We start from the raw sequence: 24,141 nt of genomic DNA, 5'->3' as shown, positions 1-24,141 counted from the left end.
TTAAAGTGCTTGCGCTATCGAGCATGCAGTTTATTAACAGATTGTTGTTGCGAATGAAAGGGTGAATGACAGAAACGAACAAACATTCCGTCGAACAAAATGTCCGTCAAACGGACATTTTGCTTCCAGTCGTGTGGAGACTTGGAATGAAATGCTTCTCGATAGTTCTTCGCAGCGCACCGTGTGCAAACGACGGGCTGCGTTGCGACGACGTCTGGCCATTCTTGCCACCGTGAATCAAGTTGTCCGTGTGCACGTGGGTCTAGCGCTTGAGAGTGTCCATGAGGATGTTCTCCTTGGAACTTGCATTGTATCTGCGAATGAAATAAGGGCCCGGGCATAGGTCATCTCCAGTTCCTCAAGTGTGGGCCACGGATCTTGCGGCCACGAGATTTGCGGAGTTTTTTGTACGGTGGTGCTGGCCTGTGGAGCTGGTACAAGAATGTTTAGGCTACAGAGCAGAGAGCTGTCTATAGTGGTCACGTGAACGGTGATACAACGCGCGAGGAGAAGACTTGCAGGTCTCTTTTTCCTAGCGCTTTCTGCCCTCCAGGAAACTATAGCTGTTGTCGGAAGGGCCTTCCTTTTCCAAGCTATCAACGACCTACCTTCCACAATGTGTCGCGGGCTCCGCAAAATTAATTGTTAATGAAGTTGTTTGCCTCACGCTGTACTTACGCGGCGTATCATAGCAGGAAACGGATTTTTTTAACAGTGTCGCGTGTCTTATCAGGTAAGCATTACTGAATCACTTAACGCTTTGCTCAACTTTGTTTCAGGCGTTGAAGTTCTCGGAACTGTGACATTCGTTATGAAGTATTTCCTTTAAGCAACAACCTGCCGCGATGACTCAGTGGGCATGGCGTTCTGCTGCTGAGCGCGAGGTCGCGGGCTCGATTCCCAGTCGTGGCGGCCGCGTCACTATCAGGGCGCAAAGTAGAAACGATCGTTCATCTAGATTAGGTGGACGTCAAAGGACACTCTACGTGGTTGAAATTAATACGGAGTCCTCGTCAACGGCTTCTCTTATTGCCCCCAATGTTGCCCTGGTACGTTGAATCCAATGAATCAGTTAGCTATATTATTCACCGGGAAGGGGATGTTCGCTTGGAATCACTGACAAACACATGCTATAAGTTTTTAAAGATATCGCTGATTCCCAGCGCCTAGGTCACTTCAGCAGCACACCCTAGACATTTCCAGCAGAAGGATGCACGACATAAATGCTGTGTGCGTCATCCGAGTTCATGGCAAGACAAATCTGTCTTTTTTACACCACGTCAAATCATGTGGCTGTTGTCCTTGGTTTGTCGAAACGTGCCAACGGTTTGTACGTGCCGACGTGAAAACAGCTCTTGGCAGTGGAGCGTAAAATTGTGCGCGTGCACTTACAGATAACACAGCATACGTTGTGAAACTTGCTATCATGAAATAAGCACGTGAAACTATTTCAACAGGTTTTTATTCCAAATAGGACCGCCGTTAGCCCACCGCGAGAAGTCTAAATGGCTCGGGCTCCTCCCATATGGGCAGGGCCCGAGCCATTAAAACCTATCACGGAGGGCTAATGGCGGATTTGTAATAAAAGCAGACTGAAATAGTTCCCACCGCGAGAAGTTTAAATGGCTCGGGCTCCTCCCATATGGGCAGGGCCCGAGCCATTTCAACCTATCACGGAGGGCTAATGGCGGATTCGTAATAAAAGCAGACTGAAATAGTTTTACATTGGGTCCCTGCTCCGGGGTGTCTGGAAGTGTTTCGGGACGTGCTTTGGCGCTCGAAAGGCTGAGAAGAAGACGCTCTGACACCGAACAAAGAACACGCGCAGCATACACACGTGCGTTCCGATGATCGCGGTCCTGAGTGACTGATGCCGAGTATGGCTTCCACTCTTCTACCACGTCACTGTAAAACGCAGTGGAAACATACGCTCACCTTTCTGGGGCCTGTAGCGTGTTCTCGTAGATGGGGTTCTCGTCATCCTCTTCCTCTTGCACGGCCGCCGGCACGTTGGGAAGCCTTCGCGGTGCGGGAGCCGGCTTGCGGACGGAAACTCGCTGGTAGCGGTTGTAGGCACTGCGCTTGCGCAGTGCTGGAGCCTCCTGCGAGCGCACAGACACCCCCCAGAGGGCGACACTGCATGTGAGTGCGCCTCCTATGGAGTATCGCTGCCACTCGCCGTACTACATGAAATGCAAACTCTGTGCAAGCTATAAATGCAGCAGGACATTTAAATTTTGGTCGCCTTTGGAAGTGCTTACGAGCCTTCGTGCCTGTACACTTGATAAAGGATAAATAAATGCTAAAAAAAAAACACAGAATGGGCGCGCAATGGGCCGAATATGTACGTTATTTGTACGTGGCGGCTCCACAAACTCTCATGTGCTGCCTACGCGCTTTTCTACTTTCAGGTCCATGGCATCTTTACACTCACGTAGCAAGATGAGACAAGCTGAAAAGTTTACTGCGGACCTTGCCGCCGTAGCATTCCCCGTCAAAAATCCGTCATTTGTGTTCATCGTGCGGAATTCATACGGAACCCTAGCTTTTGCCTCTTTTACCCCCATTCCTTATGTAGGCCTTCGAGTCATTTCTTCTCTATGTAAAGATTTACCACCATGAAACCGCAATAAAAATAATATAACCATACTGAAACGCTTCGTATGCACTCCAATAATTTCATATGTATTGCGCGTTTTTATGGAGCATATACAGAATTTATACGCAATTTATGTGACTTTGTTTGTTGTGTTGTTAAAAGGGGCTTGTCGTTTTATTAAAAAGGACGTAGGGGGCACTGCCCGTCAAGCTCTGTGGCTTTGGTAGCCACCACCAAAAAAAGTCGCAGTTTTGCCCGAAAGGCGAAGTGTCGATTGCGATAGCAAACTAGTAGACAGCCATACAAAGTAAGGATAGTAGGTTTATCGAAGGTGTAAACTTGTAAACACTCGCTTACTAAATAAATTTACAACCATGGTGTCGGCGCGCACAGGCAAACAGGCACACATCACACTCGATGACCACCGACACTCGCTGTAAAAACGCTGGCGTGAGGAAGCGCGGCAGCAACAGCGAGCGAAGCGACCTTCGTGCTGTCTATCGCTTCGACGCTAAAACCCAGCACACGCAAACATACGAGCCATCGGCCTACCTAGACTCTGTCCCCAGAGCAGATCGCTTTGAAGGTAAAGCCCGCGCCTTGCTGCCGAAGTACAACGCCCCCCCCCCCCCCCCCCGTACCCGCGCTCCCCCGGTTCCGTGCGCGCGACGGAAGACGGCGCGCTTCCTGCTGGATTTCCTCCCTTGAGCGCGCGAGACTTGACCCGCGATCGTCGGCTCAGCATCGCACGCTTTCACTTGCGCATACAGCATAAGCCACGCGGCGACGGTGTTGTTGTCCTTGGACTTTATACGGAACTTCACGGCGACGGCGACGGCAAAAATGCGCCTGGAGTGTCCATATAATTCGCAATAATGTATTCGTACAAGAACCAACATATTGTTACGGGGAGAAAATTGACTTATTATGATTCCGTGAGAATTATATGGAAAGCGTCCGGAAGCAGGGAATGCGTAAAATTAGTGGTATGGTTGGGCTATCTTGTTGAAAGTGAGGGGGATTTGTCAGGCCTAGATCATCATGCTCTTGGATCCTCTTTCTGTAATATAAACAAGTAAACGTCAAACACGTCTATACGAAAGCATGCTCAACACTCACGTAATCTGGCCCATCTGTTCCATAGTCAGGCACGGACTTGCTAGGCAAGAGTAAGGCGGTGTCACTCGCCGCTGCGTTCTTGTCATCCGTCGTGACCTTCGCCAACTCCACAGGTTCTGTAGTGGGTGCGTGATAAGTGCCAATCAAATGAGATTTCGGGTGGAATAGTTTTTTTTTAACTGTAACACAAAGCGCCAACACGAAACACTCTAATGCGTGGAATGAGCTGGAAGAAAGCTATAATGGCACAGGGTCATTGGGGAACGTTAGAAATAACGTACCCGTAGTTAGGATATTTTATCCGCCAGGCGTACAGGAGAACGCAAGCGAGTTTAGGTATACTTGCGTACGCCTAAGTATATACTTTGAGTGCGCTTGTTATAAAACTCCAACTTTTTAAAATTCAGCAGCAACGAAGCTGGTTGGCGTCCACGACCAAGTATACAGAGACCGAGAAGGATATAAGCAATTGGTCTTTTTCACTGAGTAACAATATTATACCGGCTATGTCAGGATCTACCGTATCTGAATTTAAAAACTGTGTATTCGAGACAAAATTTTAATTTTTGCTGACCAAGATTCGTAGTAATGGCGAACGCAAAGAAACTGTGGGGTAATCGTCAGTGCAGTAAAAAATAACTAATTTCACTTATAAGTTCCTAATTAACCACGTAAAAGACATGATATAATTGCAGAATTAAAGTCAGCCAGTACGCAAACGATAAACAACTGCTGGAAACTCTGTGCATTCCTAGCACCAGTTTCAAGAAAAATGGACTCAACACGCGCGGTAAAATGCATTGCTGTTCCAGTTAATATTCTTGAGCATTACATTTGTGCAGTCTGTGAGTTAGGGAAGTGAATTTGCCGAATATTTATCAGTATAGTCAAGTTCTATCAATTATGCAAAACGTTCAGTATTTTATAAGATTCGCAACACATCGCAACACCCACAGTGTGCGGCTGCGCGACAGACGGACGGAGGAAAGGACGTAGAGGCAGACAGATACGGTAGCCAATTCCAGCAATATTGCAGTATATTACAACAGCGCAGTTCTAAAAGTGGGCACCGACCGTTGTAAATCTCCTCGTAGTCCTGGAGGATGTCAATGTCGAAGAAGGCCGCAATGACGTCCGGGAATCGCAGATCCATGAACAGCACCACAGCACCGGCGACCAGGCAAACCAGACCTACCGAACGAAGCGACACACGGACGAACCAGTTCTCGAGATACTCTCGCTTATAGGTGCTAAGAGAACTTTATAAGCGGTGTACGCCTCAGAGTGGAGAGAGAGAGAGAGAGAGAGAGAGAGAGTTGCACGCACCGTTGACGAGATTCATCCAGAAGCACCAGCCGTAGTGCATGCGGATAATGACGAGGTGGTCGTGGTCGTAGAAGGGGATCTCGAGCGGGATGAAGTTCCTCACGCTGGCGTACACCACTGTGCCGGCCACGAGGCATGCGCCGGTAAGCATGAGTACGCAAGCGCCGTACCACAGCACGCTGAAGAACACCAGGTTGCTGATCACCCAAAGCGGGAACGCGGTCCTGCGCGTGAGCGGTGATCAGACAGTGATGTAGCATTATGCGTGCCACGCAACTGAATGCGAACGATGGGGGCTCGTCAGAAGCGAAGATGTAAGCACTACAGCTAGAAGCGCATGGCCGAAGTCGTACGTTCAATTCCCCACGGCGACGAACGCGTAATGCAGTAAACGCCGCGGTGTACCGAGATTTCGGTGCAGATCAAAGAAACGCAGCTGGTCATAATTAATTCACAGCCTTCGACTACGGCGTCTCTCTTTCACTCCTCCATCCCCCTCCCCACGTGTAGGGTAGCAAATTGGACTCAGTCTGGTTACGCTCCCTGCCTTTCTTTCCGCCCTTCTCTCTCTCTCTCTCGACTACGGCGTTCTTTACACTCAACTTTGCAGAATTCGGTCGTAAAACCCCATCAATTACCTTTTTGCGCACGGCGATGAAAAAAAAAAAAACGTCATATGCTGAAACGTACTTAATCCAGTCCTTATTTTTTTCTGAAGAGAAGGTGGTGTGTGGTGCATAGGAGTTGCCTGCTTGCTACTCCCTATCAGCGTTTATTGGTTGCTCCTAAATGTGGACTTATACTCTCCAGCTAACTCGCTCTTTTTCTTTTTTTCATAAGGGCCGTCTTACATTATAAGCAAGGGTACAATGCCAACTTGCCGGTTGCTCGACGTTCTCGTTAGCACTTGCGCTTGCTTTGACCGACTTCGCGAATGCTATACCGCTGAGATGGAATTAAGTCGTTAGCTAGGTGAGCACGTTCTTTATCTTTTTCATTTCAAATTTTCTTTTGAACTTTTATTGATCTTCTTTATTTTTACCCGTCAATCATTAATTGTTAGCACAGCATTCACTGCTTACAGCCCTATTCACCACTATCTTAAATTTCTCAACGTGCCTTATTTTTTTTGCTAACCTTCAAATACAATTTACTCGAGGCAAACAGGCACTCCGTTGCCTTTCGGCGTTAGTTGTAAGCTTATGTCATTTTCGAGTCTTTCCTCACTTGATATGTACTCTCATGAATTAGCAAGCAGTAAAAGTTATAGGAACTGCTTCTGGGCACATGGACATTCCAGAACACCTTTTCCACGTGCATACAACCACAGGGCTTTATTGCCTCTGCAGTCTGACGTGTAGATTTCAAAGAAAAAAAATAGAGTTAACCGATTTGCTGCAGGACATTACATTAAGAGCGGTTCCTCTTTGGCACGGCACACAGAATGCTCGCTCACGTGTACCGGAACGCGAACTCACCAGAGAAGGATGTGCGTGTACCAGCCGGCGATGCGGTAGTTTCTGCCGAAGCGGATGCCTTCGCCGTCGAACGTGAAGTACTCGGCGATCCAGAGAATCGGCAGAGGGGTACCACGTACCTGTGCCTCCCGAAACTGCTGGTTGAAGTGGCCGGCTGCGCATCGAGAGGACCAAACGACAAATCAACACTTACAACCTCGAAGGCTAAAATCGGACGAACTGCAATAATAATAAGAACAGATAGAAAGAAAAAAGGCAAGCTGGCACCCCTTGAAGCCACTCGCGAACAAAACATTCAGGTACTCCTACTTCCTCTCGTGCTAGCCTTTCCTTCCGAGTCCAAGTAAATGAAGTATACGCTTATTATTCAACAGTAAAGTAAAGCTCGAGATCAGACGTGGGAATAATGATTGGTTGAATGCAAAATGGGCGTTTCTCTCGGTTCGTCCTGTGTACGTCGGACTACGCACCTTGAGGACCGAAGCCCTGCCTTCCCTGCTGCCACTCCCACGAGAACCGCTCGTTGTAGTTCACCTGGTCTCCATCAGTACCGCTGTAGATGGTTTCGTCTGAAAGAATTGAGGAGCAAAAAAAAAAAAGATTAATTCAAAATGATAACGAAAGGGGCACGTAACACAGGTTGAAAGTCTGATGAAATCTTTCAGCCTTGTTCCCGCTCATGAACTTTAATTCAAATATGTGGATGTCTTGGAACGACTTTAAGGTCACCCGCATAGGCAAGAGGAGTTCTAAATAACTCTGATGACCAAGAGAACATAAAAGGGTTTGAACGCGAGCTCGTTTATATGAATCCATTGAAGAAAACAGCGCTAAATACACGGACGAGAAAGAAAGAAGACAGGCAGCGCTCGTCCTGTCTTCATCAACACGAGTCACGTCACTCACGTGGAGCCCGCCTCGCGGTCGTGTTGAACTAAGTCGTGCAATTGCGGCGGCGGCACAGATCCCCGCCAATGAAGCAAGTGAAGACGTCGTGTGCCCCAACCTACAGCAAAATATCGTAGTGGTGAGCACCTCCAAGAGAGAGCACGCCGACCGATACGCTGCAGTAGGAAGGATCGACATACGCGGCACGGCACACGAAATAAGTACCTACGAAACGGCCCCCCACGGCACGGTGAAGGGCGTCATAAGGGGCATCCCGCTCGAGGATACGGCCCAGGAGATTCAGGACAATGTTGTGCACAAGCATAACCCAACGGCCCTACAGGCAAACCGAATCGGTAAGACCCGATCAGTGGTCATTGCTTTCGACGGGCACAAAGTACCCAATTACGTGAGATACGGTAATCTTCTCACGGAGTGCACATTGCACAGAAAACAAATCGACGTATGCTATGCGTGCGGAAGAGTGGGCCACAGAATGGACGTGTGCCCGGATCCTTCAAACACGATCTGCCGAGGGTGCGGAATCTCCAACCCCGCCGAAGACCACAGATGTGTCCCGAAGTGTGGCCTGTGCGGAGGCAAACACCTGACCGCGGACAAGGCCTGCAAAGCCCGCTTCAAGACGCCCTACGTGGTCCGCCGGCGACGCTGGGAACGGCGCCGAGCAGAGGAAGAAGACGCCGTGAGAAGAAACCAAGACAAGAGAGGTCCTGCAGGCGGACCCCGCCGTAGCGCCTCCAAACAACGGGGCCGGTCACACACGCCAGGCCGGAGCAGCAACAACAGTGGCGGCGGCCGCCGGAGTCGCTCCCGCTCGAAGACACCATCCGGTGGCAGCAACGGTGGCGGCAACCGCCGCTCGCGCTCCCGGACCAGTTCGAGATCCAGGGCCAGTTCAAGGTCCCGGAGCGAGTCAACCGGACGCCGAGGGATCGCCGAGAAAAAGGTGGGCTGGACCAACAGGTCTCCCGTCGCTCGAGCCAGCGATACCGAGTTCCCACCGCTCAGCCCCTCTCAACCCCTTAACTCGCAAGCAAATCTGCAAAAGGACAGTAACGAAGTTTTAGAACTTAAGAGAATCATAGAGCGCCAAAACGCTCAGATTCAGGAGCAGAACGCCCAAATACGGGCGCTTATGAATAAGATCGAAGCGTTGGTGAATAACGGCACTTCAGCAAATTCTAGCCCCCAAAACAACATCACGGCGGCAAACAACGCCGCAGGCTTGCGCAGGTTGCCGCGGAGGGACCCCCCTTCACCCCGCCTAGGGCGGGTGGCGGGAGAGGCTGGGGTTACGCAACGTGCATCAAATAATCAAGAGGCGATGGACGCCGAAATCAGCCCCGCGAGCGGAGAGGAAGCGACGACCGCAGAGACCGCGACCACGGCAACGGCACAGATCCCGCGAGAAGGAGAGCTGACGGCCATTTTGGCCGCAATTTCCCAAATTAATGAAAGGCTAAGCAAAATGGACGCCCGACTCGAAGCTGTCGAGAGTCAGCCTCAGATGCGATCGGTGAAGCACAAGCGCCTAGCGCCAAAAGTAGCCTCAACAGCGGTGAGGAACCGCTTCTGGTCCCTGAAAAAGGAGCGGTCTGAAAAAATCAAAGGCGCGATCGCGAAAAGGCGCAATCGACTCGAGACGTCCGGAAAGGATGATGCAGAAGCCAAGTAAGAAGCACAAGAAGAAAACCGGGGGGGATACCACCGTAATTTACCAATGGAACTGCCGCGGGATTCGCAACAAAGACGCGGAACTATTATTACACATTGACGGGCAAGAAAACAAGCCCGATGTAATTGCTTTACAAGAAACAAACGGGAAACCAAAACTCCCGGGGTACGTAACTTACACGGACCCCACGGAGAAAGGAACGGCGGTGCTCGTCCGCAGCAACGTGGCGGCAACTCAACATGTCACGGCGCAGGGTGGGTGCGAGCACACGCTGGTCGAAATTCATGCGAGAGAAATTGGCAGCTCGGGCAATTTATTTGTAATGAGCGCGTACTGCCGGCCGTCACAACGGCAGTACGAATTTGACCGCATCGTGAGCCAGGCGAAAGGGTTGGCGGGGACCAGACCGCTTCTGATACTCGGCGACTTTAACGCCCCTCACACAACTTGGGGCTATAAGTTTCAGTCCAAGAGAGGAAAAGCATTGGCCAAAGCAATGGAGGATCACGAGATGGCCCTCCTGAACGAGCCGGACGTAACCACCAGAAGAGGCAACAGTGCCGCGAGGGACACCACGCCAGACCTGTCGTGGTTATCAGGCACGCTAGACGTCTCCTGGAGAAGCGAAGAAGTGGACCTGGGGTCTGACCACAACGTGATCGGCATCACGATCCGAGGCTCCCGATATCGGGCTGTGCTGGGGACGGCGCGGATCACGGATTGGGACAAGATGAGAAAGTTTACCCAAAAACAAGAAGAGGCGTCCGAGGAAGAATCGGGACAAGCTGAAACACAAAGGACCTACACCGAATGGGCGAGGGAACAGAAGAAGGCTCTCGATAAATTTACCAAAGAAATCGCAACGACGTCGCAGACACCGTACGTGGACGCCAGACTGACCCACATGTGGGCGGCACGACACTCGTTAACGCGGCGGTGGAAACGTCAGAGACACAACAGAAAGCTGGCCAAGCGCATAGCGGTCTTGAACAAACAGATCGCCGAGCACGCGGCCAAACTATGTAAGGAAAATTGGCTGAAGACCTGCGACGGCCTGCAGGGCAAGCTCTCGACGTGGAAGACGTGGTGTCTCTTGAGGCATCTGATTGACCCGCTGAGTAGCAAAACTGCGACCAATCGCAACCTCACCACAGTATTGAACACGTACAAGGGAGACGGCCGCAGGCTCCTGGAAGACCTGAAGGCCAAGTACTTAAAGACAGACAAGGGCCAGTACCCGGTGCCCGAGAGGTACGAAGGACCCAACAACGAAGAACTGGACCGGCCGTTTACCATGACGGAACTGTGGACAGCGATAGATGACAGTAACAAGAGAAGTGCACCCGGCAGGGACGCCATAACTTACAAATTACTCGGTAACATGAGCGGTACAGCGGCCAGCAGCCTCCTAGAGCACATTAACGAAGCCTGGGAAAGCTCGCAGTTGCCGAAGGAATGGAAGGACGCCGAGGTCCGCTTCATTCCAAAGCCCGGCAAGGCCCTCACGATAGACAACATGCGGCCCATCTCTCTCACATCCTGCGTGGGGAAGGTGATGGAGCGCATGGTCCTTCGCCGGCTGCAGAAGCACCTCGAAGAAACGGATCAGATGCCAGAGACGATGTACGGCTTCAGGCAACATCTCAGCACCCAAGACGTGATGATCCAACTCCACGAGCTGGTCGTCAAGCCGGCAACGAGGCACGCGCCGCGCGGGATACTCGCCCTCGACCTGAAGGGAGCGTTTGACAACGTGTCCCACGCGAGCGTGTTGCAGAATCTAAACAAAACCCGGTGTGGCCGAAAGACATTTGGCTACATAAAAGATTTTCTGTCAAACCGAACGGCGACCATCAGGATAGGGGAGGAGAAGTCGGACCCTGTCGAGCTCGGCGATAGGGGCACCCCTCAGGGATCGGTCTTGTCGCCCCTGCTCTTCAATCTGGCCCTGCTGCCCCTACCCGATCTACTCAAGCAAATTGAAGGCGTGGACCACGCGTTCTACGCCGACGATATTACGGTGTGGACGGCCCGAGCCGGATCCGATGCCTGGATGGAGGAAGTCTTGCAGCGGGCGGTAACGACCGTGCATGAGTACGCAAAGTCGTGCGGACTGAGCTGCGCTCCCCAGAAATCAGAGCTGCTCATTATCCAACCGGGAAAATCCAAGAAGGAGCTGCCGCCGAACGTGACTATCACCATCGCCGGAACTACCATCAGGCCAACACAGCAGATTAGAATTCTCGGCCTACTACTTCAGAGCGACGGGAAGGCACAGGCCGCCATCACAAAGATCAAGACTTCAACCGAACAGATACTTGGTATGATTCGGAGGGTATCTAATAGGAACCGAGGCCTTAAAGAGGACGATGCCATGCGCCTGGTACGCGCGTTCGTCGTGTCGCGGGTTACCTACGCCGCACCGTATCTCCAGCTGACGAAGGCGAATAGGGACACCCTAAACACGATGCTTCGTAAGGCAACGAAACAAGCACTGGGCATGCCTATTTACTCGTCCACTCAAAAACTGCTAGACATGGGCGTCCACAACACGGTGGAGGAGCTCATCGAAGCCCACCTCTCAAATCAGAGAATCCGGCTCAGTCACACGGAACACGGACGAGCCGTCCTACGCAAAATAGGATGGCAGATCGAGCCAGTACCCATCAAGACGGCCCTTCCGGAAGACTGGAAAACGATCATTCAGACGAAACCCCTTCCCCGGAACATGACGCCGGGCAAGGACGACGAGAGGCGCACCGCGCGAGCTAAAGCACTAGCCCGGAAGCTGGAAGAGAACCCCAGGGTCCTCTACGCGGACGCCTCGCTCCAGAAACACAGTGACCGTGCAGCGGTGGTGGTTACATCAAAAGACAGGCTGATCGTCAGCGCGTCCCTGAAGACAACAGACCCCGCAGTAGCCGAAGAAGCGGCCGTGGCCCTCGCACTCGCACAGCCGAGCGTGAACACCGTAGTCACAGACTCAAAGACTGCCTACAGAAGCTTCCGCAGGGGGGTAATCTCCTCCGCGGCCCGAGCCATTCTGGACAAGCACAAGCCTCCGGGAAGAGCCATAGAGCTCGTGTGGGTCCCGGCTCACTCGCAGGTAGCAGGCAACACCATCGCCGACTACCATGCCCGAGAAATGTCAATCCGGGCCGAGCACGAGCCGGCAGAGCTACCGCACCCGGTTACCAGCTTTCGGGACATTACCCGGATGTACCGAGAGGAAAGGTGCAGACTGCCAGAACCGCACCCAAAACTAACTAGGCAACAACAGACGATCCTGCGTCGAGCGCAGGCGGGATCGCTTGCGCATCCCGTACTGATGAACCGCATGTACCCTGCGGAACACGATATGTTCTGTCCTTTTTGCAGAAGAGAAAAGGGCACCCTGCCGCACGTCTTGGCAGAGTGCACAGAACTCAAGACCCCCCCTCCTCCCCTTCCCACCAACGCCCCCAATCCCCAACCCCTTGAGCGATGGGAGACCTTGTTATCCAGCCCCGCCCTACCGATTCAGCTCGCACTGACGGACAGGGGCCAGGAGCTGCTGGAAACATATGGGTCCCGTAACTAGGGAACCACCCCGTCTGGTGCCTGCGTGCACCACCGATTTATTTCGGGCCCAGCAAATGTTGCTTCATCATCATCATCCTGTCTTCATCCTTCTCTTCAATGAAACCAATAAAACATGATAGCTGTATATAGCACAGAACAATGACAGGCGGTTATAACAAAAGAAGTTTGCCAAACTTGCTGGCTAATCAAGTCGAGGTTTTGACGGAAGCCCGTCTAGTCGGGAGGCATCGTGAAGAGTGGTAAAAAGAAGGACACCGACCACTGAAAGAATACAAGAAAAGACGTTTCGGCTCCCCTGACGGGAGCCTTGTTCACAATGAAATCAAGGACGTGCGATATAATGTTTATATGACTTTAAAATATGACTTAAGTAGCGCGTGTAGATTGGGGGGAGGGGGGGTGTTCCGTCATTCCGGTTGAAGGTGCTATCTGTCATTTGGATTAGGAGGGATCCCAAGTGGTGTCTTAAAGTCAAATTTCTTTCTTTTTCTAATATCTTGGCTTTATCCCAATCAATCCTGTGGACCAAGTCACCTGCATGTTCTGCCATGGCGTTTGATGCGACTTTTTTTCTTTTTCACATCGTCGACATGCTGCTTCAACCGCTGTTAGAAATTGCCTGTCTCGCCAATATATACGCAGTCGCAGTCTTCACGTGGAATCCCGTAGATGATGCCAGGAAACTTTGTCTTCGGGAGCTTGCCTTTCACGTTTACCAGCCGATGGCGTAATTTTTGGGACGGCACGTGAGCTACCTGGACGTCATAGCCGCGTAGAAAGCGGGCTAAGCCCTCGCTCGCACCGGGCACATACGGTATGGGAGCGCGTTTCCTCAGTCAGGCTTTGGGGGCTGAGACAGATGGCGTTCCACCGAGTTCACAAACGACCTCGGGTAGCCACATGCTGAGAGATTACGGTGCACCTCTTGTAGGTCGGCAGCCCGGCTTTGTGGCGTTGTGCAGATGCGCTTGGTTCTGCCGATAAGAGAAGCTATTACCGATCTCTTCTGGTTCATCGGGTGCACTGAATTAAAATGCAGATACCTGCCTGTGTGTGTGCTCTTTCTGTACACGGAAAATGCCAGACTGTGCCGGTCACGTTTCGCGAGGACGTCCAGAAAAGGAAGCTCGCCGTCTTTTTCTTCCCCGACTGTGAATCGGATGGACGCTTCAATACTATTAAAATGCGACAGAAATGAAGAAATTTCTCCTCGCCGAATTATGCAGAACACATCGTCTACGTAACGTAGGAAGACTCTGGGCGGCGAGTTGAAAGAGGCGAGTGCTCGACGCTCAAGCCATTCCATTGTTAAATTTGCAGCAGTTACCGAAATAGATGCAACCATCACTCATCTTAGCGTCACTAAATATCACTCATCTAAGTGACATTTCGCAAAAGAGCCACGAGCGCAGTCCTGTGTGGCACCCACATTTTTTTTTTCACATTATAGCGTGGCCATCTAGGATGGCCACGTTATATAGATTTTTTACGGCAGCTAAATTTACAAAGTATTCATTAGGCGACAATTGCAAGACAAGATACGTTTGTCCCACGAAAAACTTTGGTGCCGAGAATGTCGTCTCAACTCCTTGACTCCTCCTCTGTAGTTGCAGCCTTGGTACAGACGTTCGAGGCCAAGACAGCAAAGAGCTGCGGCTTGAGTCCATTCACCTCAGCGGTGTCCTGCGTGCCCTTCGAGCGAGAAGAAAAGCCTCAAGCTCTGAGAAGAGAGACTCTATAGAGAAGACACGCTTACTCTTCAGCGTTATGTTGACGCTTCGAAGACCAATCTTCACTTCTATCTCCGCGTTCAGCTCTTCGTGACTGAAAGCCTTGTAGGGTGTGGTAGCGTGGATCCTCGAGTACTCCCATTCCTGGCCGAAGTTGCACACTGCGACAAAGACAGGAATCAAGTGTGCGTGTAATTTACCTTCGTAAAGCTTGCAGCCACTCGAGGACGTTTTATCGAAGTGGTTTACAAGGTACCTCATACTAAAACGCACCGAAGCCGCAAAACGCACATCTACCTTTATCTATCAAATTTTTATTTATAAGCTATACTTGAGATGAAGTAGGTTTACCATAATACGAATGAACGATGCTTTCTACTCAGCGAAGAAAGAAAAATAATAAAAATAAACAGGTAAGCTACGCGAATTTTCCTAATACCGTATATTTAAAAAAGAAAGGTTAGAAATATACGCCCTTTTCGATTTTAGACACGGCCACGGTATGCTTGATTAGAAGTGAGGAAACTTTCATATTAGATTTTCTCCTCTTCTTCAACAAGGCTTTGCGCTCAATGCAAGTGCAAGTGGTTTATGAGCTGAAGTCGTTTAAGCAAAGTTATTTCAAGGGATCACAAGTTCACTACTTACACAAAATGAAGGTCCCGATGAAAAGGCTCACGAGGGTTCGTGTCAGCACATTTGCTTTCTAAAGGACAAAAAGACACATGCACAAATGTACCTGTAAGTTACAACTCCTTTTCACATTAAGCGTAAAACTTACAGAGAACTAAGCAAATTGACGGAAAGTAACAAAGGGGAAGTGTTAGAGGAGTACTTTGTATTCATGTGAGCAAGCGTTGGCAGACCTGTCAGCAAGAGAATCGCGGTATTTCGTTTTCTACTGCAACGACTCCAACTCAACAGTCGAGCACATTGCGGCAAACGAAGGTCAGTTCGCGGGCATAAAAATGACGTCGTTGACTGCCACTGCGATGGGCCAGCAGGCAAATGAGTAGCTTAATGCTTGAGTGCAGCGCGAGCCACCACTTGGGTGTGTGCTTCGAGTGAGGTATGCTTTTTCTTATATATCGTTACCATTTTACTTGCAGCACTTACATCTAATCTTACGCAACACGTACGCCATCGTTTTATTGCAGTAAACAACAACAACAACAACAACAACGACGACGACGACGACGACTGTCTATAGTTTTCTGCTATTTCCAGCCACGGTAGCAATTATTCCGAAGAAGGCGGAAAGCAAGAATGTTCATTAGCAGAAATTTAAGTGCGCGTTAAGATCCTTAAGTAATCAGAATTGCTCTAGAGCTACCTTATATCGGATGGAGCGTTGAGACGTAACATTTCATCAATGATATATTTATTTCGCTTATTCCCATTTTCCCCTGCAAGTCGATTCCACGGAAACAGCTTGCACGAGTAATTTTACGCGTATGGGTGAATTTGACCAGGGTAAAATAAAGCTTCGCGCAAATGCCAAATTACCGCATCATAAGCTTTCGACTGACGAAGGAGTGGCTCGCGCGAGCGATGCTTTACGTTTTTCACTCGACAGCTTTCAGTGCGGCATGCAGCTCTCTCGCGAAGCTTTCCTGACACCGAGTAAGTTGGCCCGCGGGTTCTACGGTTTGTGCTCGCAAGGCTGCCTAGGTTGTGGTTCCAGGGATACGAGGTTACGGTGTGTGTGTGTGTGTGTGTGTGTGTGCGTGTGCGTGCGTGTGTGTGTGTGTGTGTGTGTGTGTGTGTGTGTGTGTGTGTGTGTGTGTGTGTGTGTGTGTGTGTGCGTGCGTGCGTGCGTGCGTGCGTGCGTACATCTGAATGTTGCTTTTGTTTCGCAGAGACGACAAAAATAAGCAGCACGCGTTCCTCGTCCTCCCGCTCACCTGTCCAGCTCGGACGCCGGGTACGATGAGGAGGAAGGCGAGCGTGAGTATGCAGAAGGCAGTGATGAGCCCGGCCTCGAGCACGTCCGCCGTCACCGGATTCCTGTTCTCGCCGTACAGCGTCGGGAACGGCTTGTCTCGCAACGCCGAGTACAAGGCGCTCGGAACGTACTCGCTTCCCATGGCGTTGCTGCAGTGTCAACGAAGGTATACAGAGAAACGCCACACGTTAACTCACACAAAGCTCGAACACCATATTCCACGTCAATGAAGACTGAAACAGCTCGCTCACACGTATTTCTGGTCATGAATAGTATATCGGTATGACGAAAACAGCGAAATTATTACTGATTAAATATTAATTAGTATACTTAATAAGTAATTCATTTGGTGCGCTATTCACAACTGGACACTTCCTCCAGAATGTCTAAAAGGCTAGTATATGGACTGTACATATGGCATGGGGCGCTAAATCAGATGTTTTTTTTTTTTCAGGCATTAAATTCAGCAATTCAAAAATGATACGTTGGGCTTTGCGGGATTAAGCTAGAAAAAAGGCCCTAGGGGAAAATGTTGCCCTTCGGAGACGGTATTGTTTAACCCGTGGGAAGGCTTCGAGAAGGGCGTGTGTGACGTCGGCGTTGTGATTACGAGGCTCTGACATGTGCTGTTATTAGTAATATTATAAATGTGCTTGTTGAATAAAAAAAAGAGAGAAAGAAATAATTACTGCAGGAACTTCCTAGTGGGACTTGTCAGATAATGCGTTATTTCTAGTCGCTCATCTTGCCCTCATGCAACAAGTGATTGACTGAGTGGCCGAGTTACGCACACCATGCACGGCTCGCTGTGTCAAGGATGACGCAATGCGCTGCAAGCATCGCAACGACCTGTTGCAATCACATAATTGGTGAACCTAATTAGGCGGAATTAATCTTATTGCGCGCAATTAATGTAATCGTAATTAATTTGGATGAGGGCTAAGTGATGTAATATGATTTATTATTCATTGCATTTATTAATGTTGATTACCCTTAAGTAATACAATGGTTATTATTTCTTATTAAGCTTAAGCCATACTTGAGTACCCTTAATTAACACTGATTAGTCTTACTCAATTTAATGTTCATCAATAAAAATTAGGCTAAAGGCACCCTAATTATGCTTAATTAATTCGGATTAGCCTTAGTCAATTCGATGTTAATGAATATAAATCAGGCTTATTTAATCTTATAGGGCCCCTCACCAGGTCTGCCAATTTTGAGCTGACAATCGCAGTGCTTACAATGCGCGCTAACGATTGCGTCCGCTCAGTACCTGTATTACATCCCTGTGTGTCGCGGAAAGAGCTTAAATTTCTAACCAAGCGCCGTTCGCCCTTCTCCTCGTGGGCGTTAATTGCGCCCCGAGCCGGAGAGTCGACGTCAATCGCACAAGTGCGCCTACGTACACGGCAATGTTGTGACGTCACTCACAGTGGCACGTGACTTCGAGAATTATTCAAGGCAACATCAGTTATTTGTTTAATTTGTTGCTTCAATAAACGAATTAAAGTTTTGAGAAATAATAAAACATGCAAACGGAACGTCTGCGTGTTCTTGTTTTAATTTCGTATACCGTAACAAGAGATGTGTATTTTCCCTTCGTCTGCTGGTTTCCACGTCGTGCAGTCACGCGCGCGAAGAGAACCAAGTCATTTTCTGCCACGTTCCAGCGCCATGATCATGCTATTTCATCGTCTCGCGCATGCATCAGTGCTCATGATTGTGGCACCGTCTTATACCGCTAATAAGGTGTTCTCGTGCAGAGCGCACAAAATAGTCCGCAGCACGAAACGAGACAAACGCAACAGCTCGGGCGCTAGACCGTCCCCGGAAGTGAGCCTAGTACTCTCCAAATGCGCACGTTCGTGTGTGCGTGCGTGCGTGTGTGCATGCGTGTGTGTGCGTGTGTGTGTGTGTGTGTGTGTGTGTGTGTGTGTGTGTGTGTGTGTGTGTGTGTGTGTGTGTGTGTGTGAGTGAGTGAGTGAGTGAGTGAGTGAGTGAGTGAGTGAGTGAGTGAGTGAGTGAGTGAGTGAGTGAGTGAGTGAGTGAGTGAGTGAGTGAGTCTGTGTGTGTGTGTGTGTGTGTGTGTGTGTATGTGTGTGTGTGTGTGAGAGAGAGAAAGCGGGGTCGTGACGTATTCGTCGCGCGATTCTCCGGCTCCGGTATGGGAGAACGCAGGGAAGAAATTTCGCTTGCGGAGGATAGACGGGGCAAGTGGAGAGAGTGTCTATGTTCAGGTGGCGCTTGTCTCCTGAAATCACGGCTTCGCGGCACTTCAGATATTTCTGTCTCTGCTATTCATGAACTAATTTGAAAAAAAAAAACGAAAGAATAGTTTCCAATCCACGCTGTGAATAAGGTGGTTGACAGCGAAGCTGTAAACGACAACTAGAACTATCACCCATTGCGACGCAGGTTAAAATTATTCACGTGGCGACATTCACGTGTACTTTACCTAATTATTAGCTTAAGACGTTTCGGAGGTCTGGGAGTGGGCTTGCGCCACTACTTCGTGCACGTATACTAAGAGTGGAACAGGTAGGAGAGAAATTCGCCGCGCCTCGTATGCACGCTGCTCTTCGGGGGTGCCTCACTACAGGTGGCCTTCCCATAGCACTATCACAACACAAACCTGTAGTCCGGCTGGTTCTTCATTTACGTACGAAAGTGTAGTGACGTCACTCCTTGCTTCGTATGCTATAGTCAAGCTGCCGTCGCCGCGGCAGCTTGCGCAACAGTAATCTTTACTGGGAAATGTATACGGGGAGCGCTACGTGCTTCACATTGCATGCAGGCGCGGGAGCGCCTTATCATCAATTATGTATAGTTCAGATGCTTGTTTTTAGCTTGTTCTTTATTGAAACGTATACTCTGTTCTGTACGTTGTATGCGTGATTCCAAAGAATGTATGCACTGTTCCCTTCACTTTGCTGAGTGCTTGTAGCCTCTCCCTTACGGGGTTATGAGCCATTGAATTTGTGCGCATGAGTCATAGATGATATTAGCTTTCTGTCGACGTTAGACCACGAAGAAATCTCGGTATCCTAGCCATAGAGAGCTCCGCTGTAACTTCTTGCGGTTGGACGCTCCTTGGAGGGCACGTGACGACTTCCGACGTTAACAAAGTGCCTCGAGCGGCCAGACGCACGGCAATATTTCGTGTATTCGCCAGCTTCTTTCATGATCAGAAAAACACTTTTACGTAGTACGCATTGAGCAACAGATAGCTGTATCGGGAGTTTTTCACGCTGCCCTACAATTTTCTCATTGACACTTGTAATCGAATCATAATATTTGAGAAGCTGTTTAATTAATTAGGACTAATTATGCAATTAGGCCGAATGCACAAAATAACCTATCTCCAAGCGACGGGAAACAAAATTATCTTGATTCTGTCCAGCTAAGTTGCATTTGCATATTTTTAAATCTTGGTGTATGATAGTTGGGACAGCCTGCATAGGGTGTCGCATGTAACTTGAGCCAAACTTTAACTGTCACAACACCGGCGTGATGAAGAGTGCTAACAGAGAAGAGCGACGGCTTCTGCTGCCTATCGCTTCAACGTGAACTAAGCGGCGAAAACACAGCACACACGGAGCTATCAGCACTCTGTCCTTATCGCAGATATCTTTCCAGATAGGGCCCGCGCTGCCGCGCCATAATAATAATAATATATGGGGTTTTACGTGCCAAAACCACTTTCTGATTATGAGGCACGCCGTAGTGGGGGGCTCCGGAAATTTTGACCACCTGGGGTTCTTTAACGTGCACCTAAATCTAAGTACACGGGTGTTTTCGCATTTCGCCCCCATCGAAATGCGGCCGCCGTGGCCGGGATTCGATCCCGCGACCTCGTGCTCAGCAGCCTAACACCATAGCCACTGAGCAACCGCGGCGGGTGCCGCGCCATAAGCAGCCGTCGCCAGAGTATGGTTGATTACGCGTGATAATGGTTCGAAGCGGATGGATAAGGCGCTAAAGAGCGATGACGGCTTATAATGGTTGGAACGTCATCAGCGCATCTGGCGCCGCCACCTGTAGTAGTTTCCTTGCATCGTTAATTCACCTTGCGTCGCCGTTCGCAGCAGTTCACGTCGCCGCAGTGCTGTCGCTTATACTGGTCGGATAAAATTTCATAACATTGATAACGACACCGGGCTACGTGGAGAAGAGCAAGTGGCACAATGCGTATACGCATACCTAGACAACTGCCAGAGGTGTTTCTGCGTGAAGTTCTTATTTTTTCATTCAATTCTCTAAACAATAATTCACTGCATAGCAAACCGTCGTTCTGCTTTGGAACAAGGTTTACAAATGCTGCATATGAGCCCGTTTCAGAATTTTCATTATAATATTCTGCCTTAGTTTTGAACGACCATTTGTGAATTCCGGGCCAGGGCTTCTGCATCTTCGCCGGTCCCTTCTGCACATTTGCTGCATTCTTAAATTCGTTTCACAACCCACACACAAACAAATCCGCCATTTCCCCCGAAATATGTTAAAGTGTTCTTCCATGTGTTTACCAGGGCCCGTAAGGCCTGTGCAGACGCTTCCACAAGCGTCATTTTTATACATGCGATTCCACAACACGCTCCATACCACCGCAATATATACAGTTTGGGAGAAGGGAATGTGAGACAATGCGCAAGCGCAGCAAAACTCACGCATGCATTGTCCAGCCAGAATTCAACGGATGAGAACGAGCTAGCCGAACTCCTGGACTGAGAGGACTACTCAGTTTAGAGCGAAGCTGCTGCCATGCAAGCGAAGCGAGTGTGCTGTTCCGAATAAAGTTCAGTCTCTTTCTCTCTACAATGTGAGATAGCCATAGTAGGCTAGAATGTCATCACATGCATCATGTAAAATGCTGCCGAAGCCGGCGACCTTACTCAGGCGCGTCTGAGGCGCGTTGCTCGCTTGTCCGTACGGCACCCATGAGCCTCCGGTGTCGTGCAGAGAAGCTCGCTTGCGGTGCTAGGGGAGCTTCTGGGTCGGTCTATTCGATTGGAACTCACTACGCGATTGCTGCGCGGCTGCACACTGAACAGCGAACCATGGTCACAAGGGTCAGACACTCTCTCGAGTCCAACCGGAAGGCCTCGGTATCTCTGTATACAGGGAGACGCACTAAGAGAACAAGTCCCTTCACTTTACGTGACGACATAATTAAAGAAAAAAAAAACTGCCTCAATTCTGAACAGGGAGATGGCATGGCTTGCCAACACCAGCAGCGTCATGCTCGGTACGTGTCATTCAGACGACGGAAGCTAAGGAAAAAGGGGGTGATCGGTACTTGGGAAGGCGACACACTTGGAAATGCAAAAGTGTCGATGGCCTTCTGCTGCGGTATAGTTGACGGCGGGTATCCACAAAAGATATACACACAATAAGGTTGGCACAAAGAGAAGGTGCCAGCCAATCATGACGTTGGGCATATCATTAGCGAAGACTGCCGGCCAATGACAAACTACACCGATGAACGGAACGCTTTGTGAATTCGGCCCCGGGCGACCACCGAGGGCGAAACGGTTACTGTGTCCGCCCGGCAGGAAATGTCCCCCTCCCCACCACTTAATACAAGCGGAACGTTCACCTTTCCGGTCCCTGTTCTACTACCACTGCACTAGATTCGTTCTCCAATTCCACTGAAGCATTATGCTGACAAATGCGCTTAGCCTTTCTGCAGCCGCTAAAACAAGAGACGCGCTTATGGGCCGGATGCGCACGCTGCTGCCGGTGGTTTCAGAACGGTTCTGATAGGTCCTAGCTTACGAGGGGTCACCTTGCTTTCGCCTTCAAACAAAAAAATAAATAAAAATAAATAATAAAAAAGAAACCACAAGCGCTCTGATGACCGCGTCCGCCGGTACTGTTGTTGTGGAAAGGCCTGTACGAGGCCGCGGCATGCAGCGTCAAGTTGCAGTCACGGATGAGACGCGGCTCTGACGTCACTGTTGTAGCAGGTATCCTATGAAAACGTTGGCGGGGACCCAACAGGGTGCAAGCTGGTGGTCGGTAAATTTCGCCGCCCACATTATGAATGACTACGCGAATAATCACTGCACAATTTCATCACCAGAGACAACATAGTTCGCTGGTTTGGGGGGGAGGGAGGGAGAGAGAGAGAAAACATTTATTTCTAATTAGATGGGGCGACTTTTCAGGGCCCCATTGGCTCGCGCCACTCCGCGTACCCGCTGGATCAGCCGTCGCTGCTCTTAGGGATCTAAGCTGGTCAACGCAATCTCCTAGGAGGAAGGCGAAGGGGACGGGATAGAGGAGGGAAGGAGTAGGGGATGCCGTCGCGTGCTACGAACAAACTTATTCCCGTGTCTTTTTTACGTTCACCTCTTCCACCCCCCTCACCAAAATATCCCTCACACTGCCCCTACTGTGTAGCAAATCCCACAGTAGATCCCAGCACCTGTGAATATCCACACCCTCCAGAAAACGTGGCAGGAGTAGAAATTCGTTTATTCTACTACAACGAACTCATTAAAATATTTTTTTTAATGATGCGTTGTTTTCGTTGTGCATTCATGAAATCTGGCAACACACGTACTCGCAGAAATGTATGGATATTAAAACGTTTTTGTTCCTCATGTAACGTCTCTTCAAAAACGTGTACGTGCAATTCGACGGGGTGTCTATCTGCATTGATAAAAATAGGTAACAATAGAAAAAAAGAACGTCGACAATAAGAAAACTTATATCCTGAGTTGCTAAACAATGGAGAATATCTAGGTCTGCTTAAATATATCTATTCTTTTCTCTCTTGAGCGATATGCTAACTTGTGCCGGATATTTCGTAATGACATGGTTGTTTCCTTCCTTTGCGTGTTATGAGCTCAGTTTAAAGTCAGATGTATAATATATTTAGCATCGTAACTATGGAAACGTCGCCATTCATGTATAAATCAAAACCATACAAGAGGAGCGCGGTATTTTTATGGATCGCAAATGCTTGCGCATGACACGTGCATCAGGGACAACACACGCTGCTCATACACGAGTAAAATACAAACAAGAAGCTGGGGTTGGTTCTCACATACGAAGAGATCACCGATGAAGATTAAGGGAAATGTCTGAAGTGGCGCAGAACACGTGCGAGAAGCAATTTCACTATATTCCAGTAAAAACATTCAACGCCTGCTCTACGTTTCAGTCTTTTCCTCGCCCCGTCGCAGCTACACAGACCTCGGCAGAGCGAAAGTTACGGCGCCAAGATAGGATACAGAGAGAACCGCAGAATCGACAGAGCACTGTCTTGCGTCCCCTTGTGCTCGCGGTTGCTACTGTATCGCGTCTTTGCTCAGCGAGCATCTTCAACCATATGGAAGAGGCGCCGAAAACGCCGCAAGGAGCATGCAGGAGCATTCACTTCACACACTCACCGGAAATCGCGTCGAACAACGTTGCAACAGGAGCGTGTTGTGGCCACACAGGGTCGTACGCGCGCACGCTGTAACGTTCGCGGGCGGGTCGGGCGAGTTAGCTCCGCGCCGCTTGTGACAACTCCCCGCTGGCCGGCCTGGACGCCCCCGTCGAGAGTCTCTGGCCCTCGCTCGCGCCTAGCGTCCCCAGAGCGCTTGCACGCGCTCGCGCGGTATTGCAATCGCCGGGCTGCGGCGGCTGCAACGCCTCGAGCCCAGATCCAGAGGAAGTTGCCGGCGGGACGTTTGCTTTCCTGGTCCACATCCGGCACACGCGCCGCAGCTTCGAGACATTCCACATCCGCCCGGACCATTGCAAGACGTTCGTCGCATATCCGCCGC

At 49.9% G+C, this 24,141-nt stretch overlaps 1 protein-coding gene across 3 annotated transcripts; it reads right to left on the bottom strand.

Moving 5' to 3' along the window:
- Nucleotides 1-24,113, bottom strand: LOC135911639 (dual oxidase maturation factor 1-like). 3 transcript variants are annotated; one of them, XM_065444010.1, is made up of 11 exons: nt 23,761-24,113; nt 16,323-16,512; nt 15,067-15,124; nt 14,445-14,579; nt 6,993-7,091; nt 6,523-6,676; nt 5,045-5,268; nt 4,793-4,909; nt 3,719-3,834; nt 1,936-2,102; nt 1-314 (listed from the first exon to the last, which is right to left on the bottom strand). In XM_065444010.1, the coding sequence occupies exons 1-11, from the start codon at nt 24,111-24,113 to the stop codon at nt 263-265; spliced, it is 1,665 nt and encodes a 554-aa protein (XP_065300082.1). In that variant the 3' UTR covers nt 1-262. The 3 variants fall into 3 exon arrangements, with proteins under 3 accessions (XP_065300082.1, XP_065300147.1, XP_065300207.1); XM_065444075.1 differs by lacking the exon at nt 23,761-24,113 and adding an exon at nt 21,256-21,768; XM_065444135.1 differs by lacking the exon at nt 23,761-24,113 and adding an exon at nt 21,031-21,149.
- Between the last annotated feature and the right edge of the window lie 28 nt (nt 24,114-24,141).

The sequence above is a fragment of the Dermacentor albipictus genome, chromosome 1, assembly GCF_038994185.2.
Source record: "Dermacentor albipictus isolate Rhodes 1998 colony chromosome 1, USDA_Dalb.pri_finalv2, whole genome shotgun sequence".
Taxonomy (NCBI): Eukaryota; Metazoa; Arthropoda; class Arachnida; order Ixodida; family Ixodidae; genus Dermacentor; species Dermacentor albipictus.
Note: the sequence above shows the minus strand (reverse complement) of the source record. Positions and strands in the feature narration are given on the sequence as shown.